Raw genomic sequence first — 26,672 nt, forward strand, 5'->3', positions numbered from 1 at the left:
GCTGAATCTGCCTGAGATTCTTCAAAGGGTGTACTCCATAATTTTTAGTAAAAAGGAGAAGGAGATAACCAGAGAAATCTCTCTTCATCTATTACTTTTTTGATTTTGAAGCAAAATCAAATAAAAGAGTAGATCATTAGTAGCTCACAATAATTCTATTTTCAGTTCACATCAATTACTACTCATTTTTTTTAGCATTTGTAGGATTTGTTCAACCTTGCTGCCAACATCTCAGTCTAGACCCCAGCCATTTTGTACCTATTGTCCTGGATTGAACATTGGCCCCTAAACTCATGTCTTATGTGGAATCTAAGAATGCTATCTGGAACAGGATTGTTGAAAATGTAATCAATTAAGCTGAATTCATGTGGAATTAGGGCAAATCTTTAATCCAAAATTACTGGTGTCCTTACTAAAAATTTAGAAATTGAAAAGGCACAGGGACAAAAACATAGGGAAGATCACCATATGACAACAGCGCACAGACTTCATTGATTCAGGTATAAGCTAAGGAATGCTGAAGATGCCCTCTCCTACTACCAGAAGCTAGGAGAGAAGGAAATACCCACCTAGAGGAAATGAAACTGCCAAAACACTGATTTCAGACATCTAGCCATCACAAATGTGAACAAATAAATTTCTGGCTAAGCATGGTGGTGTATATCTATAATACTTGCACTCAGAGTTTGAGGCAGGAGGAGGAAGAGTTTGAGGCCATTCTAGGATCACAGTGAGCTCCTGACCAATCTGTGTGTTATATAATATGAACTTACTTTGAAAGAAAGGAGAGAGAGAGAGAGAGGGGGGGGGGGAGAGAAGGAAGGAAGGGAAGAAGGAAGAGTAATACACCTTTATAAACAAATTGGTGGCTGTGTGCTGTTTTTGTTCTGTCTCTCTGATATAACTGTTCCTATGTGCCAGATATCTATTGAAAAAGAATCGAGACAGTATTTATGTAGAATCTACATTGTGTAAAGATCTCAGTGAGATAATTTATGCAGTGATTCTGTTAACCAAAATGCTACATTAATATATGTGTAAATATACCCATGTTGCAAAAAGAGATTGTATATTTCAGAATAACTGAATTATTTGTCCAGTTTACACAGTCAAAATTTAAACTACAATTCAGTTGAAAACTAAGACACATTTTCTCTGACATTTATAAGCAAATAAACCTGAATTAAAATACTTTCCCTCTATTTCCATATCAATTTACAGTGGCTGCAGATTAAATTTATAGCCTACATATTGAATCTATAATCTTAGCTAGAGCAACCTCATTACCTTAATTCTCACTAATCCCTTATTTGAGATTTCTGTTCTACACCAACTGATGTTTCTCAGGTCCCATGTATTAGGCATGTTAATTCCACATCTTCATTTCTGACAACCTTTGCTACCCTAGAAATTGGTGGTGTAATATTGAGCACTTAGCTTTTTACCTCTTGAGTCATTCTATCCTTATTCTTTCATTATTAGATTTTGCTCCATGAATAGGTTATGTGAGGTAATTTTGCAAATATTTGCATTTTGTTAACACCAAACATGGCTCATTTAGTTGTTCATTAAGTTGTTACTGAACTCCTACTATGTTAGAAACCATGATAGGGGGCAGGAATGCAATAATGAACAAAGAAGACACAGTCTTGCCTATATACACATTAACACTTGGTGAGAAAGCGGTTAGTCAAACAAGCTTTAATGAGTTGAATTTAACTAACTGAAAAGAGGTGTGTGTGTGTGTGTGTGTGTGTGTTGCAGAGAGGGATAATACAAAGAATAACCCAGGCAGATAAATCAGCAGATATAAAACAAACAAAGAAACCTAGTGTGGCTGGGGTGACCTAGTGTGGCTGGGGTGAAAGAGCCATGGGGAGAGAGAGGAGGGATGAAAAACAGGTAAGCTGGGGCTACATCAAAAAGTCTTTGGACCAGATTTATAATTTTATTCATCTTAATCTGTGAAGAGATGTAAGTATGGGAGTTACCTGGTTATAGTTTTACTTTTAAAAAATCTTGCCACAAACAGTAGGAGAAAATAACCACAAATGGAAGGGGGCAAGAGTTGATACCCAGAGAATAATAGAGTCTGCATTGTAGTGAGTACACAACTGCTGATTGATTCTAAAATAACTAGGTGTCCCCAAATAACCTACTCATTAAATTAAAAGTCTTGATTCTGATGTCCAAGGTCTCTAGTTTTATCTAACTTTATCCCCACCTATTAACTGGCTTTTATTTTTAGCTACAGATAGCTTATGATTTTAGCTACAAATAGCAAAGACAGTTCCTCTCCACTTTAAACTCAAGAACCATGGACAGTTATGTGGCATATCACCTACCTAGGATGTCATTCTCTCTTTTTTTTTTTTTCATTTTTCTTTTATTATTCATATGTGCATACAAGGCTTGGTTCATTTCTCCCCCCTGCTCCCACCCCCTCCCTTACCACCCACTCCGCCCCCTCCCTCTCCCCCCACCTCAATACCCAGCAGAAACTATTTTGCCCTTAATTAAGGGTTTTTGCTGGTTGAGATAAGGATAGCTATACAGGGCATTGACTCACATTGATTTCCTGTGCGTGGGTGTTACCTTCTAGGTTAATTCTTTTTGATCTAACCTTTTCTCTAGTACCTGTTCCCCTTTTCCTATTGGCCTCAGTTGCTTTAAGGTATCTGCTTTAGTTTCTCTGCGTTAAGGGCAACAAATGCTAGCTAGTTTTTTAGGTGTCTTACCTATCCTCACCCCTCCCTTGTGTGCTCTCGCTTTTATCATGTGCTCATAGTCCAATCCCCTTGTTGTGTTTGCCCCTAGGATGTCATTCTCACCCATTAAAGTATTGAACCACATATCTTTACTTTTTAGTGATAAACTTATAAAAAACCTGTCTGCAACCTAACTCCTACTTTTGTCTCTTATATCCCCTAATCAACAAAGCCCTCAAAGTGTTGACAACTTAACATGATTTTATTAGTTTATCTCATTTTCTTGAAACCTACCTTGTTATCTGTTTTATAACTGGGCATGACCTAAGTAGAAATCATTCTATGTAAAGTTGACCTCTTGCAATTATTTAGTTTCACTCCTCTCTGTTTTTCCCCTGGCAATTTTCAAAATCTGCATGAATTATTCTTTTGTTTGCAGTCCATTTTCTTACAATAGAATGCAAGCTTTGAGAAAGTAGGGGCATTTGTTAATCCTACTAACTGCCAGTTTCTCAGAATATAATACAATACCTGACACATAACAGCAGCATTCAATAAATATTCATGAAATAATTGCTGGTGACTGAATGATAAGTGAAAGAATGAATGGTGAGGTGTATGTATATATGTACATGATGTTTATAAACATACACATATACAAAATACATTCTGCGATACTGAGTATGGACTTGGTCTGGGTGCTGTGCTTTCTAATCCTGTTTCTAACACTGACTAATTGGGAAATCTTGGGCAGGTTACTTATTCTTAGCCTCACTTTCCTTATTTGTAAAACCATAATGATAACAATACTTTTGTGCCACCTCTAAGGATGGCTCTGAGGATTAAATGGATTTGTATGTGCAAGACATTTGAAACAGTGCCTTGCACATGGTAAGGACTATATTGTGTCCAATTGGGGTCCCATTCAAGATATCTGATGCTTACAAATGAATAAGAACAATTGCTAAACAAAAATTTTTTTTGTGGTATTGGGAATTAAACCCAGGATATCAAACCTGCTAGGCAGGTACTCTACCACTTGAGCCACACTCCCAACCTTTTGCTTGTTTTTAAGATAAGGTCTCTGCTAACTTTTCCCTGGCTAGTCTTGAATTTGTATTCACCACCCGAGTAGCTGGGGTTACAGGCACATACCACCATGTCTGGTGTGGTAAAATATTAACATTTTCCATTTTTCACTATTTTCATTTCCTTTTCATGAAAAACATTTTGATTTGGTAATCACTGAAATAATTATAAGTAAAATTTAATCATGTTTTTGCTGATAGGAGCAGAATGTAATTAGACGATGATTTGAGGTGTTACACAGCAGATGTTTTGCAATTGATGACAAATGAGACAATAGACTGGGAATATGGCCAAGAGGTAAAGTGCTTGCCTACTGGGCACACACCCATGGATTGACTCCCTAGCACCAAGAGAAGGACAAATGGCAGAAAATTAAACATTGTGCAGGTCTGCCTCTTTCTGAAGATGTTTGTACCAAACCAATTGATCACATTGAAAATATATATCCTCCATGCTGTGTTGGTAGGTAATTACTTTTGAGCAACAATCAGCACATTCTAATGAAGACTAAGGAAGTCCCCTGTTATGTTTAAATCTTAGTTCTGCTACTTGTTAGCTCATCTATAAAATGAACATAAATCTGAGATTGAGTAAAACACTGTAACATGCTTAGAGTAGGGCAGGACAAATATTATTTCAGTAAGAGGCCACATTCCCTGCTTATCAAATATTAACATCAGCATGACTGTTGAGATAGATGATATGAGTGCCCCATACACATAACTTCTATCTGAGGGAACTTCCTTAGGAACACAATGTCATTCTAAACATCCATGTGACTTCCCAGAAAGCAAACTATTCAACTTTGTTCCTAATCTGATTTAATTGATTTAAACTTCCTGATATTTTCATTGGTTTACATTAGTGCAGATACACTATGAGTTTAGCAATATATTTTATAGTCATGTACAATCAGTGTTTCTGTAGTCTTAAAACTACTAGCACAATGCTCTAAAATTTTTGCTTCAGAATAGTGAGTGACCAATAACTAGTTGAAGACTCATACAGCTATTATTAATATTGCATGGGTTAAGTCACAAACTGAATTATACATTATCTTACCAATCACATATTCTAATCTCTTTATTTGGAGGTGTATGAGAGAAGAAGACCTAGAGAAGTCAAAGGATGCAGACAAGATAGCACATCCAGTTATAGCAGAACTGAAAGTAAGTCATCGTAATTTTAAGTAGCATGTGCATATATTTTAATCTGTATTTTTCCTGGACTTAGAAACTTTCACACTATGACTACTAACAAACACACTGCATAAAATAGATAACTACAGTTTTTAAATGTACATTTGATCTGAATCTGTATTCTTTTTAAAAGAATCATTTTGCTTGAGATATCATTCATTTTTAAAATAGTATTTGTTCTTTAACAACAACATGAGGACATAGTATTCTACATGTCAGTATCTTTTGAAGATGGCTATTACATGAATGAATAAGTAGTCTGTTTGTTCCAATGTGCATAGATATCTGATTACTGGTCCAACAAATTTATTTCTTGAAATCACTTCAAGATTTGATTTGGGCAACATTTGTTGGTTATTTTTAATTTCCTATTTCTCCGCAATGAAGCACCCAACCCAATTCCAGAAAAGAATGCTGCATTTATCCACTCCTATTCAACTGATCTATTAAAGTCTGTTTCAGAAAATAAAACAGAACACTGGCAAATTGCCATTCCTTCCACAAACCAAAAGAGCACAAATGCAGAGCCTTTCTGCCAAGTAAGGACATGATATTCCTTACAGAGGACAAAAATAACATTCTGTGTCCCATTATAAATTCTCAGCTCTGTATTAGCCCCAGCATACTCAGTGATGACCCAGGTGAGTCCATGTATGATAGGGGGGGTGTTATATCAAAAGTTACACAAAAATAAATTTTTCATTTGAAAGCAGAATTAAGAGTTTCAATGAAGAGTGAAAAATAAAAGGCATTTTTTTCCATTTTGGAGAAAATCTGCTAGTAAGCTGATAGAAACCAGAGATTTATTTCAACAGTGATTGTTACTTACAAATATCACTTCTGCAATATTAATGTTTAGTAACAAGTCTGAATTTTACTTGTACCATGGAGAACATTAGAAATCAAGGGCACATGATCATCCTTGATTTAACAATCAGAGAAAAATCTCGGTCATGAGAAATGGATAAACAAGAAATCATCTTTGTTATTTTTCTAGAGAAGGAATAACAGAAGCTATTGGGCAACAAAGCTACTAGGAGATTTCAGGATTGTCATAGGAAAATTCCAGTGTCTATTGCATGAATTGACTCCCTTACACGCAGATAGCTAATTAAAGATTTTCTTTTGTAGTACTGAGAACATCAGCATCTGAAAAAGTACAAGGCAAAGTTCTCTTCTCTATATGATTGAGTTACCCTGCATATTAGCAGAGAACAGATGACATTAGCAGTGACAATATGTTCTTTGTCAGTCTATATTTTCTTCTTCCTGCTCACTACCATGGATTGGCTGACTTTTGCTGTAAAGTAATATGTAATAGCTTTCAACTCCTGTGCATATTCAGAATATGTTTTTTTAAAAAATAGCTCTCATTTGCTGTCAGCTTATAGCTGACCTGGCTCTAACTGACAGGAGACAGACTTCTGTTGAACATAACAGTTTTATTAAAAGCTAACATCAGGCAAGGTAACTCTTTGACCCTGCTGGAACAAAACACAAACAAGACCTTGTCAGAATAAAAGAAATGAAAAGAAAAAAACACTAGAACAATGTTCATATCAACAAATGAACCAAGATTTTTCCATCTCAGCTAATACGAATGAATATTGATTCCAATTACATAGATGTGGTCCATCCTTCTCTCTTTCCAGAAAAATACTAAGATACCCAATAATACAATCTCTGACAGCATGCAATCCAGAAGAAAACTATGCCCTGCATACCCTGTATTCATGATTTTTGTTTCTTACAAAGACACGACTATGCTTTGAACCTTTCCTCCAAACCATTTCACAGTTCAAAGTTGACAAGTCTCACTAACCCCTTTGCTAAGATGTCACAGAGTCCCTCATGGTATGTTGCCTCACTTCTTATAACAAGAGAATAGACTCAATTTGTTTAACAGAAGCTGTGTTCCTGAAGGTTTTTGACTGGAGGAGACAGCATGATATCCTAGAAAATAAAATATCACACCTTATCAATGGGTATAATAATACAGCAAAATATCAAAATATAGTAAGCAATGTGACATCATAGTCACTTGGTAATCACTAAGAAGTCATTTAAATTTTTTAAGTAACAATAAATGACATTATATTTTCCTCATAACAGTTTCACCAGTTTGGTATTTTAGCTCCATCGCTACATTTTACACACACATGTCATGGTATGGTATCCATATTTCCCATGTTCTTTGGGCATCAAACAATGAAATCTTTTATGAGTTCAGTACTCTACTTACGGAAATATAAAAGGAGATCAGGTCTTTAGGTTGTGTGAGGCAAATGGGTCACACAGTTAAAAGCAATCATGATAGATGCTTTATGTAAAATGTGTCCTCATTTCCACAGTAGCCTCTCTTAGGATAAGGCTTTGTGAAATGAAGTATAATATACCACAAGGCAGCATTGATTGTATAAGGAACACATCCTTAAAAGATGGTCTGTAATGCCTTTCATAACACACTCTTACAAATAGTAAATCATTATGCAATCTATTCACTCCTTAACATGTGATGTATTAATATTAGAAAACAATGGATAATAGAAATTGCTAAAGTCTGTTACAGCAGTCTCCTTCACCAATGGGCATATGTTCTAGGTCTCCTTAGTGTTGCTTAAAACCGCTGATATTGCTTAACCTGCACATGATCTTTGTTTCTTACACAGACATGCCTATGATAGCATTTAATGTATAAATTACGCATGATAACAGATTAACAATATTAGATGATGTAAATACAGTAGAAGTCATAAGAGTATACTGCAAAATAACTTATTCAAGTCTTATGAATTACTTATTTCTAGAATTTTTCACTTAATAATTTTCTGGCTATAGTTGACTGTGAATAAGTGAAACTGCAGAAAACAAACCCACAGATAAGAGAGAATAGCTGTATTATCATTAAGAAGATCCACTATAGACAAACTGAGTTTCCGTCATATTTGACAGTAGAGGAAGCTACTCCTTGAATAATGAACTTAAACATCTTAAAATGATGCCTACTCTTTTAGATTAATAAGTATTTGTTTTAGCTATATGCTAGTTCCTATGTTGTTTTGGTTGGCATAATTCAGACTTCAATAAAACTGAATTTCTCTTGGCACAGTGACCACACCACATTTTGGAAACTCTAAAGAGGAACACACCAAGTTCCAATAAACTTATCCATGTCTTACTGTAAGTTTGTAGGACTTGGGAAAGAGAAGCACTAAGAAGAGTAGAGTTCCAAGTCATAATTAAGAGGGGTTTATTCTAGAAATCAAATGATCCATTATTTTAATAAAGAGTAAAATCACTTTTGCTTTAGTTTTTAAGAAAAAATAAATTTACCTAGCATCAAATATATTCTATTCATGAGATAATACTATCATCTGTAACTTTGTAAAAACTCAATAAATCTTAGCAATTAATATTGCTGTTGTTTTCATTTTTCAAAAAGAAGTCATTCTTGTAGGAAAGCAGATGTATTTTTATTTCTGTGCTATTTCTACTCTATTTCCTATCTATTTATTGCTTCTCTGGCTTTATCCAGTTTACCTAATTTTTCATTCAGATCATTCAGTAGTAAAATGGAATTAATAATACTTACTTATAGAAATATTATGAAAATTAGCAAAAAATACAGGGAAAGTACCTAGCACAGTGCCCAGTTTATTAAGTTTTGGCAAAAAGTAGATATCCTGTTATAGTAACTATTATACAAAGTCTCTAGCTGCAAAGAAAACCTTGCATTTTAAAAGAGTTTTATGTAATTTACTGTCAGGTGTCAATGGTTACTATTGAGTGTTGTTATTATTTATCACAACCCAACCCTATCTTGACCCTAAAGAAGATATCAAGAAAGATTGCCTCAGTAGAGAGAGGCACAAAAACATTTCCTCAAGTGGAAAAGAAATATGTTACCTTTGGTAAAGTGCCTCAACATTCACAACTGTCCTATTTTTTTCATTCTGAAGAACTTTCATTTTCCAAAGCTTTTAATGAATGTTATTGTGATCATAAAAGGCTTTATGAAGGTGATGTTTTATAAAAGAGAGAGGGCTGGATGGATTTGATAATGGAAGTCAGAACAGAGAGGGGAAAACACACATTTTTTCTTCTTTTCAAGCATACTAAAAATATATTAATAAGTAAAACCTAAATGATCCATGTGGCCTTAAAGAAATGCACAAAAATCTTAAACTGTCAAACTTATTAAATAAGTACACAATCCTGAGAAAATCATACCTGACTCACAGGGCAGGGGATAAGAGAAGTAACTTTTAAATCAATAGAATTTAAAGAAAACCAAGAAACCACTGTAAGTGGAAGTATACTCAAGATTAAAATAAGTATTAAATATGAATCTTCTATCTACTTAGGTACCAAAAACTGCCAGATGCTTTGACCAATATTTTACTATTATGAGAACACATTCTGACAATGAGCTAGAGCTGCTAAATGTAGTCCTGGTATATAGATATTCTAATTTTAATTATAATGAATATTATTTTATTTTATGAATATTAATTTGACATCTATCTCAGAAAACAAGCTGGAGCCAGGCACTGGTGACTCTCTTCTCTAATCCTTGCTACTTGGGAGGCTGAGATCAGCCTAAACAAATAGTTTTTGAGCCCTCATCTCTGAAACAAACAGAGCAAAAATAGACTGGAAATTATATAGGTATATGTCAAATGGTAAAGCACCAGCTTTGAAACTGTAAAGCCCTAAGTTCAAACCCGAGTCCCACAGGGGAAAAATAAACAATCTGGATATGGTGGTACACACCTGTAATCTAAGGTAAGAGGATCATGGTTTGACAAGGCCAGGCTGAGCAAAAGCACGAGACCCTATTTGAAAAACAAGCTAAAGTAAAAAGATTTGGGGGTGTGGCTCCAGTGGTAGAATGCTTGTTTAGCGAGTGAAAAGCTCTGAGTTCAATCCCCAGCATCACACACACACACACACACACACACACACACACAAAGTTGTCACTAATGCAGCTCCAACAAACCCAGTTAAACAACTTTTTACCAAGAATCTGAACACAAACTTCCCAGAGTAACACTAAAACATAATCAGTTAATAATAAGCAATATAAAAGAGGAAAAAATCTGATTTATGTTCTCAAAAAAGCACTCAGTGTTATTAAATGCATAAGGCTCGTAAAATAACACACCATACTATAATTAGGTTCCTGAAAGTTCAGTGAAAAGAGTAAATGTAATCACAGAGGAGATGCTAGCAATTACTATTGTTTTAACTACAAAAAATTGGAGGATATAGGACTTATAAGGAGGCTTAAAGACAGAAGATGAGTAAGTGCCCATACATAGTTAGTATGGAGGTAGAGACATAACTGAAGAACGTTAGTTCACACTAATTGGAGTCAAGTAGGGACTGGGGGGTAAAAGTCCGTGAGTCAGGATAAGAGCAATGCTTTAGGAAAATTATCCCATTAGTACAGGAGGAACTTAAGGTACCTGTCAATTTTAACATAAACCTTTTCTATAACCCCAAATTTCAAGGTTATTTTAAGGTTTGGAGAAAATTCCCAGATTGTTGATTCAAGACGAACTAATTATGAAACCTGAGAAAAAAAATATATTTAAATAAATATAAATGCACTATTAGATAAATCTAAAATGTGAGATAAGATGTGATAAGCAAACATCAGTTTACCAAATATGTACTCTTCCAGGCACTATGGTAGCTACACAGTATAAATTGCCTCTTATGCTACAACATTGTTTCAATACAATGCTGATAGCAATAACAGTGAACTGTCAAATAGTCAACCTTTGACTAACAATTTTGTGTGGTTCAACCTAATGTATGCCAGTAATGCATGTAAATTCTACACATACTGTGTCTTATTTAATCCTCTCAGAAGTCCTACCATATTGTTTTACAGCTGAAAGAAAGTAAAGACCAAAGGCCTTGTTCAGTTACCTGGAAAATAAGTAGTTAAAAATATTTGATCATCTTTATTCCTCAGCTCTTCTATTTCTAATACACATTATTCAAAATCCAGTTGCAAAAGTTAAACAAATCATTTTAGAATATATATGTATATATTTACATTTGTGTTTATGAAAATCCACATTCATTTTTGTGTGTATGTTTATCACATTCTGTCATCCACTACTCTCTTAGTACACATAGACGCCTGACATCCTTTCTTCTGGCAATATTTTCCTTTGAAGTCCTCCTAAATTTTATGAGAATTTTTCACTCTCTACACGTTCTGTTATGGATATTTATAGTCTATTAAAGAATAGACCCTTCTTAGCACTTGTTCAGTCAGGACCACAAAATTTATAGGCAAAGATTTATGACGACAAAAAATGTTCACAATGCAATTCAGCAGCCAATTCATCTTTTGACCTTAATAATTGTTGGTTTCTGAGTTTTGATTATCTACCAAAGAAATAATGCTATTGTTTCAACCTGATGCAATAAATACTTACATATTGCTAGATTCAATTCAGTAGCAGAGGCAAGTGAGTTATTAAAGAAATCAGTACCTGAAAAAAGTTGTTTAAAGAACACCCCATATTCTAATTGTCTGTGTTATAGTGCTTGTGCAACACTTGTGGCTGTAATTTACTATGGGCAATTAATTACACACCATCTAACTAGCTGGTAAATGCTCAGATTAAGCAATTTAAGTATTTAATAGTCAATGTTCTATTTCTAGACTTAATGGGCTTTAAATAACTTTAAAAACAATCATGTTTGACAGACATTTTTCATGAAATGAAAGCTTTGAGTATCAAGTATTTCACTATTTTCAAAAGATGAAACATAAAGTTGTATATTAATGTAAAGAACGAAGAACTTTTCTTCTACAATTTTTTTCATATGACTTTTGCAAGTTTGACTAAATAGATTATTGACTCCATGAAATACGTAGATTAGTCTGACAAAGTTATATGAGGCAGAATGTGTTTTTTTATGGAACTAAGTTCATAAAAGATAAAATGATATCATTGCAATAAATAAGCACTTCCTAGACCTGTGGGTGTGTTTCATATGGTAGATCACCTGCCCAGAAAGCATGAGTTCAAATCCCAGGACTGCCAACATCAACAAACAAAAAGAATATTTTCTTATTTACAATGGAATAAAATCAATTTGAAATGAAAGAAAATAAAGGAACAATCTGTGAAATTCTATGAATGTTCTCTCAAAAAGTTAATGTCACAAAGATAGGACACAGAACAATTCTTTGTGAAGGAATGAAATTGAGACTCCGTAAGTTATTCCACTGGAATAAAAGCTTTGAACTTAATGATCTGGAATATTCACTTAAAACTGTAAGATTTTAGAATAGATACAGTTTTGAAACAAGAGTGTTAATGAATGAGTAATGTGGTGATCCATAGCACAAAGACATTGGAAACTAATTTTAGAAATATTCACAGCAGGTTGATGAGATTAAACATTTTATGGAAAAAATATATTGATGTCTCCAAATTACATGCAATAAAATTTGAACAGCTGGTTCTCTTTTATTGGTTTCCTTGCAAAAAAAAAAGATTATTTCCACCGGGTAATTACTGACTGATTTATTTCTTTATATCCCTTTGCTCACATTTTAATGTTTCTAAATACTTAGAAGAGGTCGTTCTTTGAAAGTAAATGTATTTGAAATGCTAAACTTACAATGTTAATCAATGCATGAAATTTTAATACTTTTTCAATCATTGGTTAAATATATATTACTTTCAGTTGTACCAGGACAATTTATAGAGTGTCACATTAAATAGAAACACTAAGATAATACATACCATGATAACTGAGTACAAAAAATCCACTTGTTGTGAAGTCACTGTGGAATTTGATGAGAATCTGATTTGAAGTGCTGTATACTGATTCCAGAGCGGTGTTGCCACTGAACTGACCAATCTGAGGTGCGTTTTGATCTGGTCCATCCCTATTAGACAGGAAGTAGGGAAGAAGGATAGATTGAAGTTCTACATAGATGATAAAATGTTGAGAAATTTTAAATGAAAATGATTCACAGTTTTATTAAGTGAAATGCAACCCTATTCATTGTAATCAATCAGTACTCAGATTCTCTCAAATGTGTGTGCTTCATCCTCCTTTTTTTTCTTCAGCAACAATCTTGAGAATCATAGACTTTTACTATTAGAACTCATATGGTAGCTGTGTTGAACAAATTTTCAATGATTGCAATTCAAAGATTCTCTTTATATTTTTAAATTAAGATCCACTAATTGATAGATTAATAATAAAATTATACCATTTTATAAGAGTATTATGATAGAAATTCAATAACTATATTAAATAATTATGATGTGAATGTTGATTATGAAATTTCCCTGGTTTTTGTACAAAGAGAACTTTCTTAAACTTATACTTTTGTCTCTTCAAGCATATTAATTTAATACTTTAAGATCTTTTTTTACCTGTGAAGCTTTTGTTCTGCAATACTTGGTTACTTTATGAGCAAATAAGCCAAAAATCTATTTCTCTTGCTTGTCTCATTTTGCAAAACACACACTGTCAGCCTCAGTTACTCACACCAATTCAAATATCATGTGAGAATTTGCAACACACAACGGTGATATAGTTTCCTTCCATCCTTGATTCTCTCCCATAATATAGTTGAATCAATCAAAACAATGGCCCTGGCTTACCATACGGTAATGAAATCATAGATTGGTTCTGTTTGAAGGACAGTAAAATTGATGTAGATTCCATTCCCAGGGGGAACTCTTACAAGCCAAAAGCAATCCTGAAAGTTTGGATATTCATCAGGATACCCAGGAGAATAAATGGTGCCATTCATTGCTGTTATATTCCCACCACAAAGAGCTGTGGAAAAAGTAACACAAAGATGATAAAAATAGGAAACTGTCAATAGAGGAAAAGGCAGCATGTCATTCTTCCTACCCAGTATAAAGTACATCTGTGTTTTCTTTTTACCTCAGTTAAGGGATATAAAATGAAGTTTGCAAAAAGTACAAAATATAGTCAATTTTTATTTGTTTTCCATAGGAAGTATGCTATGTTTTGTTATCATTATTGATTACAAGACTGGGAAGTCACATTGTTTCTCGTTCTCAAGTACTTTATATCAATATAATCATCACTTACTTTTGTTATCTCATATCATGTATACATGGAAGGCCTTCTAAGAGGTTAAGGCCTTTTCATTTACAACATTTTTTTTAAAGAAAAGGAACTTAAATTCAGTAACAGTTTATTTATTTGTAATAATGATCATTAAATACATACACACACACACACATACACACACACATACACACGAGAAGCTCTCAAGAGTTGTGAACTTTATTTTCACTCCCATGAGGAAGGTTTGGACTGCTGCCAATGATGACATTAGTTATTCATTATGGGACTTTAAGTCTTTTAATAATTCTTCAACTGAAAGAGAAACTGTACACGTGCCATTATATTTGAAGAAGACAAGGAAGCATGTCAAAACAAGAATTACCAAACAGAAATGATAACATCCAAAAGACAGCTAGCTTCAATTTAGAAGCATACCTTCACACCTGGGAAGTGGATGATTCCAATTTCGACTGACTCCATGAAGGCATGTGAGAGCTGAGTTTCCAATTAATGTATATCCTGGGAAACACTCAAATGAAATAGTCTGACCCACAGTAAAGTCACTGCCAATTACAAAACCATTTCTAAACGGGCGTGGATCAGGACAGCTTTGTAATTGATAGGCTAGAAAAAAGGAAAAACAAAGATATCTTCTTTTCTGAATTTCGACAACCAGAATGATCATGATTTTAAACTTCCAAATAAACATTATGCTGCCCATAGTTAGTTATAAAAAGCAATTCTGATTTATGATAACTGCTATTAATATCAGTGTGAAATGGATTTCTTTTCACGTGTACAATTTTCATACTTAAAATAATAGTACAATTCATAAAAATGCACCAGTACCTTCACCCATCTGTGCAATCTATCTAAATTATAAACCTGAATAGAAATGTAAACCCCTCTTGCTCTACAACTATAATCAGACATATTCTGATTCCCTAAAATGGAATGCAATCACTTCTTGGTTTGGTTGCATGTACATAGAATAAAATAAGTATGTGTATAAGATGAATTTAGAAATTCTGAAACTTTTTCAATTAATTTTTCTGTAATAAAATAAACACAATAAATCTCTGTTGAATTTATTCAAAAAGTCATTTAGTAAAGTGGTAGAGGAAAAAAATTCCTTTTCATAGAAAATAAGCTTTGGATTTCAATTATTGTGATAATTTTGGCACTGAAGTATAACTTTATTTGTTCATGCTTCTCTTTTATATAATCTATATGAGATCAGAGTTTCTGCTTATTTTATCATTATATCCTAAAGTTTTACACATTGCCTTTCATGTAGTAGATGCTTAATAAATATTGCTAGCTGAATTTTGAACTAACATAAATATTTAGAGCATTATTATTAATAAGTTCAAAATTATACTCTGATAAAAATTTAAATTTCTGGTAGAGACTATTTAGCTACTATATATTCCTCAAATAATAAATACACTTCAAGTTGAGTAAATTACCCATTTACTAAAATGTAATTTAAATTTTTACAACTATAGATTTTAGAATGAACAATATTTTTATAAAAATTAAGTGACTTTATTTTTACTTTGTCCCTTATTTTAATAAATATTTCACACACAAAAAATACCAAACTCAAGAGTTCTCACTCCAACAAAATACAAGTATGTATCATTTGATCATGAGGAGTTGGAATATAATAGTCTGTTATAAACTTTCAATTTTCACTCACATTTAAAAGACAATTTTCACCAAAGAAGAACTCTTTGACAAAATTGTGGTCTTGTGAAAATTAGTACAGTGTTCTATGTTTCTACTATTTTTAGTTAACTAAGGAAGTGTAGGAAAAAGATTTTAAGTGTTCAAAACTTCCCATCTTAACAGTATATATCACAAAGGACTTACAAAGACTAAAAATATTTCCAGTCATAATGATAAATTTGTAAACAGGTTTTTCAATAGAAGAGTATACTTAATTTTAAACTATGCATTATTCCAAAATTCAGAACATTATCTGAGATGCTGGGGTATTGTGCTATCCTAGGCCAGTGTTCTTCCACGGCCATATATCCCCTGCCCAGAAAATTCTTAACAAATTAATCAATTTATTTAAAATATCACTGATTCAATTATATCAATTAAATTAATATTTTCAAAATTCAACATGATTTATAAATGATGTCTAGTTATCATTGTAATACATTATGACTGGTCAATAAAATTAATATCTCAATAATATAAAGAAATTTTATGTCACTTATACTTTTATTATGTTACTGATGAATTATCAAGGATACATTAAGCCTTCAGTTTTCATCCTCTCACCTTGATATACAATGTGAAATCCTTGTTTATTTTGTGAATAGTCACTGTGAAAATACAAGCTGGTCTCATGGGTTGTGCTGAACAGAGAAGATGGTATTTGAGGACCACTAAGTCGACCAATGACAGTACTAGTTTCTGAGGATCCACTTCTCACTTCTAAGTAGTCATGTATAGTTTCTGTAGAAAAATTTACAAACTGGAGATGTACACCTGAAGAAGAAAAAGAAAAAATAATGACACTTTATTTTTCTTTTACCAAATAAAGCATACACGTACACAAATACACTCACACAGTCACATCAATATACTTAGATATATTTCCATTTAGGTCAGAGGCATAGCCTCAAGATCTGGGCCATGAGTTTGCTGTCTACCCATGACAGTTAGCTTTGCTAAGGTTCTTTAAAGAGATCTATTCATATCTCCTGAAATTTAAAGAACAAGTCTACTCTCATTTAACACTTCCTTGCATGCAATTAAAGACTCACATGATCTGAAAAAGCTATAAGATAGTATATTAGGGATATAAGGGTTAGGCAAATTTATTAAATGCAATGTATATAATGTAATGCATCCAAAATACAGGGAATTATAACATTACAAATAGAAAGGTATTATATCTATATGTGTACTTAAATCAAACAGAAATTTTGAACTACTTTACAAATGTAAGATCTGATTTATTTACAAATAAAATAGATGAAGTCAATAGATCACCAGAAAATAATTTATCTATGTGCTATTTCCTTATAGCAGTAAGAGAAGAGTTACAAAAGTAATTACACACAAAATTTATGTATTTATGTCTAATAAATAAATTAGATATAAACTTATTTATATCTAATTCAGGCTATTTCTATATCTATCTATGTAGATAGGTAAATAAATAGGTAGATATCTGCTTTATATCCTAGCAATCTCACACCGAGAAACACAATGGAAATTAAATCAGTATGTTGAAAAGATGTCTACAACCCAATGTGCCCCTGAAGGATTATTTATAATAGTCAAGACATGGAATCAACATGAGTGTTTGTTAATGAATGAATGACTGAAGAAAATGTAATATCTATCTATCTATCTGTCTGTCTATATACAATAGAATATTATTCGGACTACAAAAAGGAAAGAAGTGCTCACACTTAAAACATGGTTGAACCTTGAGGATATTATGTTAAGTGAAATCATCCAGGTATGGAAAACAAATATCATATGATCTCACATTTATGTGAATCTTAAAAAGGTGAACTTTTATGAGCAGATTGTAGTTTGTGCTAACCAAGGGCTAAGGAAGGGGGATTAGGATATTCCAGTAAAAGTGTACAAATACCACTCTACAGGAAAATTAAGTTCATAAGATCTATCAGGCAACATGATGACTATAGTTATTAAAAATATACTATATTCTTGCAAATTGCTAAAAAAAATAGATTTCAAATGCTTCCACCACAAAAAATGGCATGTGAGGTAACATGTTAATTATATTAATTTAGCCATTCCAAATGTTACACATGATAAATATATATAATTTTATGTCAGTTGAATAAGAGAAAACAGAAGATTCATATACTTTCACTTATCCAAGTACTCCAGGTGAAATATATTTATCTCAAGCAATAACTATTCAAACTTCACTCCTCAAGTTACATAATTGTATGTTCTCCCAAAGAAATTTGATTTGTGAATATTTTATAGATTCTTGTTAGACATGGATATTTCTTTTTCAGGATGCATTAGTGAACATTGGAAGTTCTTTTGTGTGTTTAGAATATACATACCAAAGCCTATGGGCAGCTTTATTGACCATGTGCAGTCTAAACTGCTGGGGTAGTTTCCAGGAAAGCCAGGACTGAGGATCACACCACTGAAATCTGACATAGCACCACCACACTGAGCTGCAAGATAATAGAGGTCCCATGTAATCCAAAATTTCAGAATAGTGTGCTGTATTAAAAATGTATTACAATTTTTTAAAATTTACATCAAATATCCAAGTTAAAACTGTTTCATAAAAACAACTGTAGTAATATTATTGGACATGGGTCACGTGCTAAGGGGAGAATGCACACAAGAGGAATAGGGAAAGGGAAAGAAACCTAAAACTTGAAAATGTTTGATGTGCTCACCATAGAGGAGCTAATCAAGTAATCTTAAATTGACAGAGGCCACTATGGGAAGATGATGAGGAAGTAGTGAAGAGGTCCAGTGGAGATGAAACAATTTGGGTTTCACTACACATGTGCATGGAAGCAATGCTAAGAATCTCTCTGTATAACTATCTTTATCAGAAGCTAGCAAAATTGCTGTGTCTTTCTTATTATTGCTTATGTTTTTTCTTTAACAACAGGTTAAAGAACAGAACAGGTTCTGCCTGAAATTGAGGGGTGTGGGGAGGAAGGGAGAGGGGGATAGGGTCAGAGATGGCCCAAACAATGAAACAATGTATGCACATATGAATAAATGAATAAACAATTTTTAAAAGTTTGAATATTGTCAACTCATTCGCCACACACTAGTAATCAAATGCAATCAGTTAGCAATGCGTTTTCTAAAATAACATAAGTTATCATACTTCCTTCTTCAGAAATAAGTGCAAGATAAATCAATTATTAGGCAGCAAGTAACAACTCCTGTGTAATGAATACAATTGAATAAAGAGAATATGCCCTTTTCCACAGTGGGCAGTTTATTTCTCTTTCTCAACCACTTCTAATAATGTTTAAAATCATTTCAAATATAATAAAATTTAGACCAAACTACAGACAAACTCTTCAGCTCTGAGAACTGTATTCAAGAGTGAATCATTTTCACAATCTTCTTTTTCTTCTATTTTGTAAGATAGCTCAATAAAGATTTTTTTAAAAATTGCTTTTCATTGGTAATGTGTGAAGGATTTACATATCAACATATCACAAATAAGACATGGGCCTATTTTATCTTAAAAGAATCACGATGAAGAATAAGAATGTACAAACCAGCAAAGGCATGCACACATATTTGAAAGTTTAGACAGAATTTGCAAATGTGTTTGTTTGGGAATTCCTATTACATGAATTTACTCTTGATAACCTAGGTAAACATTACAAGAACAAATGTTATTCATATTACTTTTTAGCATTAGAGAAAATTACTTGAAACATATTGAAGATCATTTGCATTTTAGAAGCTTATTCTTTTCTCTATCTGCACATTTTTATATTTCCATAGAAAGAATATAAATGCATGTTTGTTAATCATTGGGTAAGAATCAAATTTCATGACTGGATGTCAAGTTCAAAAGTTGCCTCACAAACACTTTTAATTTTATTCATTCATGTCTCATTTTAACAGACAAATATTCCAACTTCAGGATTTATATATAATAACGACAAATTCAGTAGTTTTATCTATGTTTTTAACAATATACGATGACCTGTTTGACAGCTGTTTCTTACAATTTCTCAAACAGATTTTACTAGGGCGATACATATAATCTGGGGGTCAAATGTTTATAAGCTTTTCTTTAAAACTTTGATTACCATCAATCTCTGAAAATACACCTGCATACTTTCCTATCCTTTGAAATCTGAATTGCAACTTATTGAAACAAGTTGCAATATTAATTATTAGTGCTTACCAATCAACTCTTTAAAAATGTGATGGTTCACATATAATTAACTCAAACCTCATAATAAGTTGTAAGGAAAATAATTTTATCAATCAAGAATCTTTTAAAGTTTTCTAGACTGCTTTTGTATATTTGTTTTACTTTGTTCTGAATTTTGAGTGAAATAGACTATTTTTACTTTCTTGCCTTCACAAATCCAAACCTATCTTTGAGCTTTTTCATTGTCTTCTAATTCTTCTATTTTCCATCTCTTTGGGTATGACCTGAAAATCCTGTCCACTTCACTGCCTACTACCACCCCAATGAAACCTCAAAATCAGAGGAAGAAGAATGAAAGACAATTAAAAGTAAACACATAATGAAGAGGGAAGAAAAAGAATGACAAACCATGATAAATATTACAATTACAAAGGATTAAAAAAAATCCTCTCATCTGCCTTTGGCTTTTGGTTCATTTCTAGTTCTTTGGTGTCTCTGCAATCTCACTCACTTCTATTACTTGAATGAGATCCTGTGTGTTACTTGTGGCTTTCAAGTAAATTCTTGTGTGCTCCATTACACTCTTCTCATTGGGGACACCACTATATCTTAGTCCCCCCAATGGAAAATCAATTTCATTCTCCTTGCTTAGTCTCTAGTATATAAAATCTCATCTGAATTTTGTTTTCTTCCATCAAAATACCTGGCAGATTGCTTATTGTCCAGTTTATAAGTTCATAACCTTGTTACCTGATGACTAGAGTTTTAAGACATTTTTGAATCGGCCTCCTAGTTTCAGTATTTCCTTTCAATATGGTCATGGTTTTATTTCAAATATTTTAATTTTCTGTCAACTTAGTACACACTTATTATTAAAAATTTTGTACAATACAAAAAAGGCATAAAAAAGAAAGAAAACTGTTCTCAAAATCAACCAGCCATGGATCATTTGATTGCATTCTTTACTCTCTGCACAAATATACCTTTCTAGGTATGCATAATGAAAACAGGACCTTACAAATTATTTTAAGCTTTTTCTATATGTGACTATATATTGCAAACTTTGTCCTTGCCTTTAAATATCCATTTTCATGCTCATTTTCCTTTTCAAAAAGTCTATTTCCTATTATTGGACCCTTAAGTAATTGCTTAAATTTCACTTTAATAGCTCAACTCTGAGAGTCTTGTGTATTACAGGTTCAGTGCTAAAGAGTTCAGTCACATCCTACCTTTCAATCCTCACAATATGCCTGTGAGGCAAACATTGTTATCTCATTTAACAGATGAACAAACAGCTATTTTACCTTGAGCTGAAGGCTGAATATAGTGATATTGAACATCAAAGTCTAATAAGTATTCATGTGATTTTAGAATGTAACCTATATAATAAAGCTTAAACTCTATAGGATAATTTATTAAGTATTACTTCCATCTAAAACCTTGCCTTGTTCATCATACACAATGAAAATGCATATTTATTAAGATGTGCTTTATGCCTTATCTAAAATATTAGAAAACTTGAAGAATAATAACTGCTATTTAGTTATATAACAGGCTGAGAATTATCATATAATACTGCAGTGACATTTAAGTTGGCACAAACTTCAGAAAGCAATTTGATAATAGTTAAAGCTTTTAAACAGTTATGTCCAGTGACATGATTAGTCTCCTTAGAGAAAATTCTAAGCAAACCATTAGGTGTGTAAAAAAGAATGTGAAAAATATTTATAAATGTGTTATTTACACAACACATTCAAATCAAAAGGACAAAAGGTAAAAAATAAAAAGAGAATTACCCACACAAATTTGAAACTGTTAGGCACCAGGAAAGCCACTTTAAAACCAAAATTTGAAAACAGGATAGAAAATTCTAACAATGTTAAGAAGGAAAATATTATAAAAACATATATGCTGCAGAATCAAAAATCTTTGTATTGGTTCATTATATAGTATTTGTTAGATTATATTTTCTTAGGTGCTGGTATATAACAATAAAACACCTAAAGTGTCTTCGATCAGTGGAATAAACATTATTTATTTTGTTCTTCATACTCATCAATCTTACCAATTTTTATACTCAGTTATGCACACTATGTGTACTTACACTGCATATTCACATTCTCAAGTGGCAGAATCTGTACATATAAATATTCACAGTAGGTATTATATGTATATATGCTTTTAAAATTGGCATTGTGCACATTTATAACTTACCTGTAATACCTAAAAGTATTTCCTTGAAAAAAATACCACCCATCCTAAATTCTGAGTGCTTTCTTATGCCTTTTGCTAATTTAACAAGTCTTTACTCTTATGTATAATTTTCCAATACTTTCCAACAAGAATTGTGTACACATATTATCCATAGATATTACAAAATAGTGTCCTCCAAAATTTATACATTGAAGCACTAACCCCTAATCTGTGTATATTTGTAAATAGGACTTTTAAGGAGGTAATTAAGGTTGAATCATTTCATAAGAGTGGGTCCTAATACCGTAAGACTGTTCCTATAAGAAGAGATAACATTATTATGCTTATGTCTTTTCTTCAACAAAATTAGAGATAAGGGCGGAACAGGTTCTGCCTAGAAGTGAAGGAGGTAGAAGGGGATGGGGGGGGCGGGGGGAGAAATGACCCAAACAATGTATGCACATGTGAATAAATGAATAATAATAATAAAAAAAAGAAGAGATAACAGGAATGTAAATGTAAGGAGAACAGACCATGTGAAGACACAGGGAGGAGATAAAACCAAAAGCCAACAAAAAATGCCCACAGAAGAAAACAGCATGCCAACAACTAATTTTTAGACTTCTAGCAGGCAGAACCATGAGAAAATTAGTTATGGCATTTGAGCAGATTAATATGACATTGGTTTGGCCACTTTACAGACGTAAAGTCATATAAGGTGTACAAATTCTTTGCTTGTGCTCAGCTTTCCTACCCAGAAAGGGCTGCCTTCTTCCATGGATCTTAATTATATTTTTATGTGTTTTTTTTTTTTTTAATTCTTGTGCTGGGTGGGAGTACATTGTGGCATTTCTATGGGCTGACTATGTTTCCCAATGACCTCAATTTGCATCACTCTCACTATTCTCAAATTCTGTAATGCAGTCAATTGTATACTCTGTAGATCCAAATATATTAATAGTAGCATAATAATTTCAAAAATGAGGAAGAGAAAAATATTAAAGGATGGGTAGAAATTACTTGGACATAGCATTATTTAGGCCCAAACTTTCAAAGTATCCACGTTTCCTTTTTGACACATTGTGTATCCAGGTCATCTCTTCTACTGAAGGCATTTCATGGGGTAGATTAGCCAGTTTCCTTATCTACTCTGGCTCAACAGTAGATAGTGGGATATTTACTCATTTGTCTGTAGTTCTAATAGTTCTATCATGTCATACTGAGAAAATGTCATATGCTAATAATATGTAAACACTAATACCTACTCACTGTCTGCAGTTTTAAGACATTCATTTATATTGATGTTTATGTTAAAAACATAAAAGGTTAAAATAAAAAAGTACAATATATGTATCAAAATAACATTTACACAAAACCTGGAAAAAGGCATACTGTATGTTTAAACATGATGTCCAGGGTGTATCTTTAATATTTGACAAAGCTGATAAATTATTTATAGTCTTTTAACTTACCCAAACAAATTGGGATTGGATAATTCCATCTTCGTACAGGTCCAGGCATACATGTAATGTGAGAATGACCCTACATGAACAGAACAATGTGATCACTACACACTAAAAAAGTTTAAATTAACTGTAGCATATTGAAAGATTAATGTTAAAATAAGCTTAAATATATAGTGTCACTTTTACTTTTTATTTTTTTGATGGTGCTAGGTTTTGAACTTAAGGCTTCATGATTGGTAGGCAGGTGTTCTAACACTTGATTCACACCTCTAGTACTATTTGCTTTGATTATTTTAGAGATAGGGTCCTTCTTTTTTGCTCAGGCTGACCTGGATCACAATCTTATTTCAACCTTCCAGGCATAGCCACCATGCTTAGAGTATCCATGAAGATGACGTCTCACAAATTTTTTTTTGCCCAAGCTGCAGGGTCTTGTTAGAAAGCAGTAACACTTCACATATTAGAATTGTGGTTTTAATATTTTTCTATCAAAAGATGCTCTAAGTTACTGCAATGATTATACAAGCGAAAGGGCTGTATACATAGTAGTTTGTAATAAAATGGTATAATATTCAAGGTGAGTAGGTTAAAGAACTATAAAATTCTCTTATAAAAATACTAAAACAGTTCAAAGTATATAAATTTTATATTAAAATCTAAAAAATTCTGATTGAACTTCTGAGAGCAATAATTTGTAACACAACCTTGAACACTATAAATTATTTTTAATTTTTCTTTCTCTAGGGAATTTATTTACTTAATATGTGAAATAGTTTCTCTTCTTTTTAAAAGTAATTTCTTATTGAGCCTATTGTTAGGGAGATTTTTTATGAGAGTCTCCCGAAAACCACCGAAAGTAGAATAGTAGTGACACATATTAAAAATGGCAAATCTACTTCAATAGCAAAATATATGTTAATAGATTTGCACTAATTTAGAAAATTTGTTATTGTGGAACTTTCATTCAATGCTTTATGTAGCACTTCATTTTCAAATTCTAAATATTTAGGAGCTTAATTATCACAATCCTATCTGAATAATGAAAAAACTAAATTAAAGAGTAATTTTAATTCAAAATCATTTTTGATTACTTCCAAACAAGACAATTTTATTTTTCAGAATTTTTTCTCATGCATAATTTTGCTAATAAATTGAACATTCTTTAATTTGAAGCTAAACTAAGTAACCCAGAACCAAGATTTTAAAGCTTGTGGATTATCAAGCATTAATCAGTTAAAATATTCTGAAAAGACAATGAAAACAAAGACTATAGTTTTAAGCTTGACCTACCTGGAGAGAATAACCCTGATCACACTGGAAGGACACCACATCACCAACTGTGTATCTGTCTCCAAGTTTAATTCCGCTGCTAGGAGTTTGTGGCTCAGGACAAGAATCCAAACCAATTGCTATGAATATTTAATGAAAATAATCTAAGTAACTTTGAAATGGTAAATATTTATATCATGTATATTAAGTTACCAAACTAAATACTGATGTCATAGAGAAAAAGATTTCACATTGAGACAGAAATTTTAACTGCAACGGGCACTGGAATTTGTAATAATGTACATTGTTATAAAAACATACTCATAAGTATGAGTAGACTTAAATTCTTATTTTAAACTGTACTGAAAAGTAAATATACAAATTCCTGAGAGAAAGACAGAAATTCCTGAAGCAGAAAATTGTAAGAGAAAAGAAAAGGAATAATTTATTGTGATAATAAAATGGAATAAAACAGGAGTAATAGTGCATGCCTCTAGTTTTAGTTACTCAGAAGTCTCAGACAGGAAAATTGCTTGAGTGTATGAGTTTAAGGCCAGGCTGGACAACACAGCAGGACCCTATCTCAAACAAGCAAATATATAATAAAAAGAGCAAACAGAGAAGATTAGAAAATTATTGTTATGAAAGGAAGAAGAAAAAGAAAATGAAATAACATTTGTAAAACATTCTTAGTGAAATGAGTAAAAAATTATTTGCTTTTTTGGCTCCATTGACTGTTTCTTTCTTTCAACCAGAAAAGGATTTTAAACTCATGAAGTATATTTTGAAGTTCTTATTATTGAATGAACAATTTTAAAATGTAATTAAATGTAGGATTTTTTCCTTAAAGTTATTCTAACCAGAAAAGAACAAAGTATGTGTCATTGAAAACTAAAAAGTATTATCTTAACAAATTATTTGATTTTTCCAAAACAGTTTTCAAATATGCGACTGTTGTTGTTAAAACTTTTGTTGTCAATAAGAGCCACTGTTTAATGTTTACTACTTTGTAATTGACATTTTGAAGCTCATCTACTGCTGAGTTAAATTGGTTATAAAAAGAGGTAACCACTCCAAAATCATTCTATTACACATTACTTCATTAATAAAGCATTAAAAATTCAATTCTAGAGGATGACCAGGCCTTATGAACTTCTTCCCTCTTTCACCAAGTTATTTTTCTTTGATAGACAACCTCTATATTTCTTGACAATGCATAAATAGTTGTGCAGTTAGTTGTTCAATATTTATCTCCATTATATGAACAGAAGCTCTAGAAGGACAGTTTAGAGCATTGTGTCTAGAGGAGGCATTCAGGATACAGAAGAGTGGGAGTGAATTCCATTTTGATTATTTCTTAACAAACATAAATGTCTGATTCTGCAAAAGGAAGCTATTCCATCTAATAACACACTAGCCAGAATAGCTTAAATTGTGCTACACTTAAGGACAGAAAATGACATAAAAGCAGTGAGTTGATAGAGTTATGATTAAATAAGAAAGTTAGGCAATAAAAAGCAGGAGCAAAGTGGTCAGCTGAGAACAGGTATGAGACATTCCTGAAGGAAGTCTGCAGACTGGAACTCCAGTGCCCAGTGCCTTGATTCACTAGACGCCAAACATCAAGTTTTGTACTTTCTAAGTTCTTTGAGTGGTCTTGTACTTATGGATCTAGAAATACCCAATTAACATTTTATAGTGGCCTACTTTTTAAGTTTTTTACGAGTTTACTTTTGCTTCCCAACTAGTTTTTGAGATCTGAGAACATAGACATCGT

The 26,672-nt window shown here is 32.4% G+C and overlaps 1 protein-coding gene across 6 annotated transcripts in view; it reads right to left on the reverse strand.

The window, feature by feature from the left end:
* Nucleotides 1–26,672, reverse strand: part of Csmd3 (CUB and Sushi multiple domains 3) — a 1,205,819-nt gene that overhangs the window by 105,931 nt on the left and 1,073,216 nt on the right. For all 6 annotated transcript variants that reach the window (XM_074069090.1, XM_074069089.1, XM_074069088.1 and 3 more), the window contains 7 exons: nucleotides 24,917–25,035; nucleotides 23,633–23,702; nucleotides 18,160–18,276; nucleotides 16,382–16,591; nucleotides 14,522–14,710; nucleotides 13,648–13,825; nucleotides 12,775–12,920 (listed from right to left, as the gene is read on the reverse strand). In XM_074069090.1, the coding sequence (XP_073925191.1) occupies nucleotides 12,775–12,920; nucleotides 13,648–13,825; nucleotides 14,522–14,710; nucleotides 16,382–16,591; nucleotides 18,160–18,276; nucleotides 23,633–23,702; nucleotides 24,917–25,035 (1,029 nt within the window). The remainder of the gene's footprint in view (nucleotides 1–12,774; nucleotides 12,921–13,647; nucleotides 13,826–14,521; nucleotides 14,711–16,381; nucleotides 16,592–18,159; nucleotides 18,277–23,632; nucleotides 23,703–24,916; nucleotides 25,036–26,672) is intronic.

The sequence above is a fragment of the Castor canadensis genome, chromosome 3 (genome assembly GCF_047511655.1).
Source record: "Castor canadensis chromosome 3, mCasCan1.hap1v2, whole genome shotgun sequence".
Taxonomy (NCBI): Eukaryota; Metazoa; Chordata; class Mammalia; order Rodentia; family Castoridae; genus Castor; species Castor canadensis.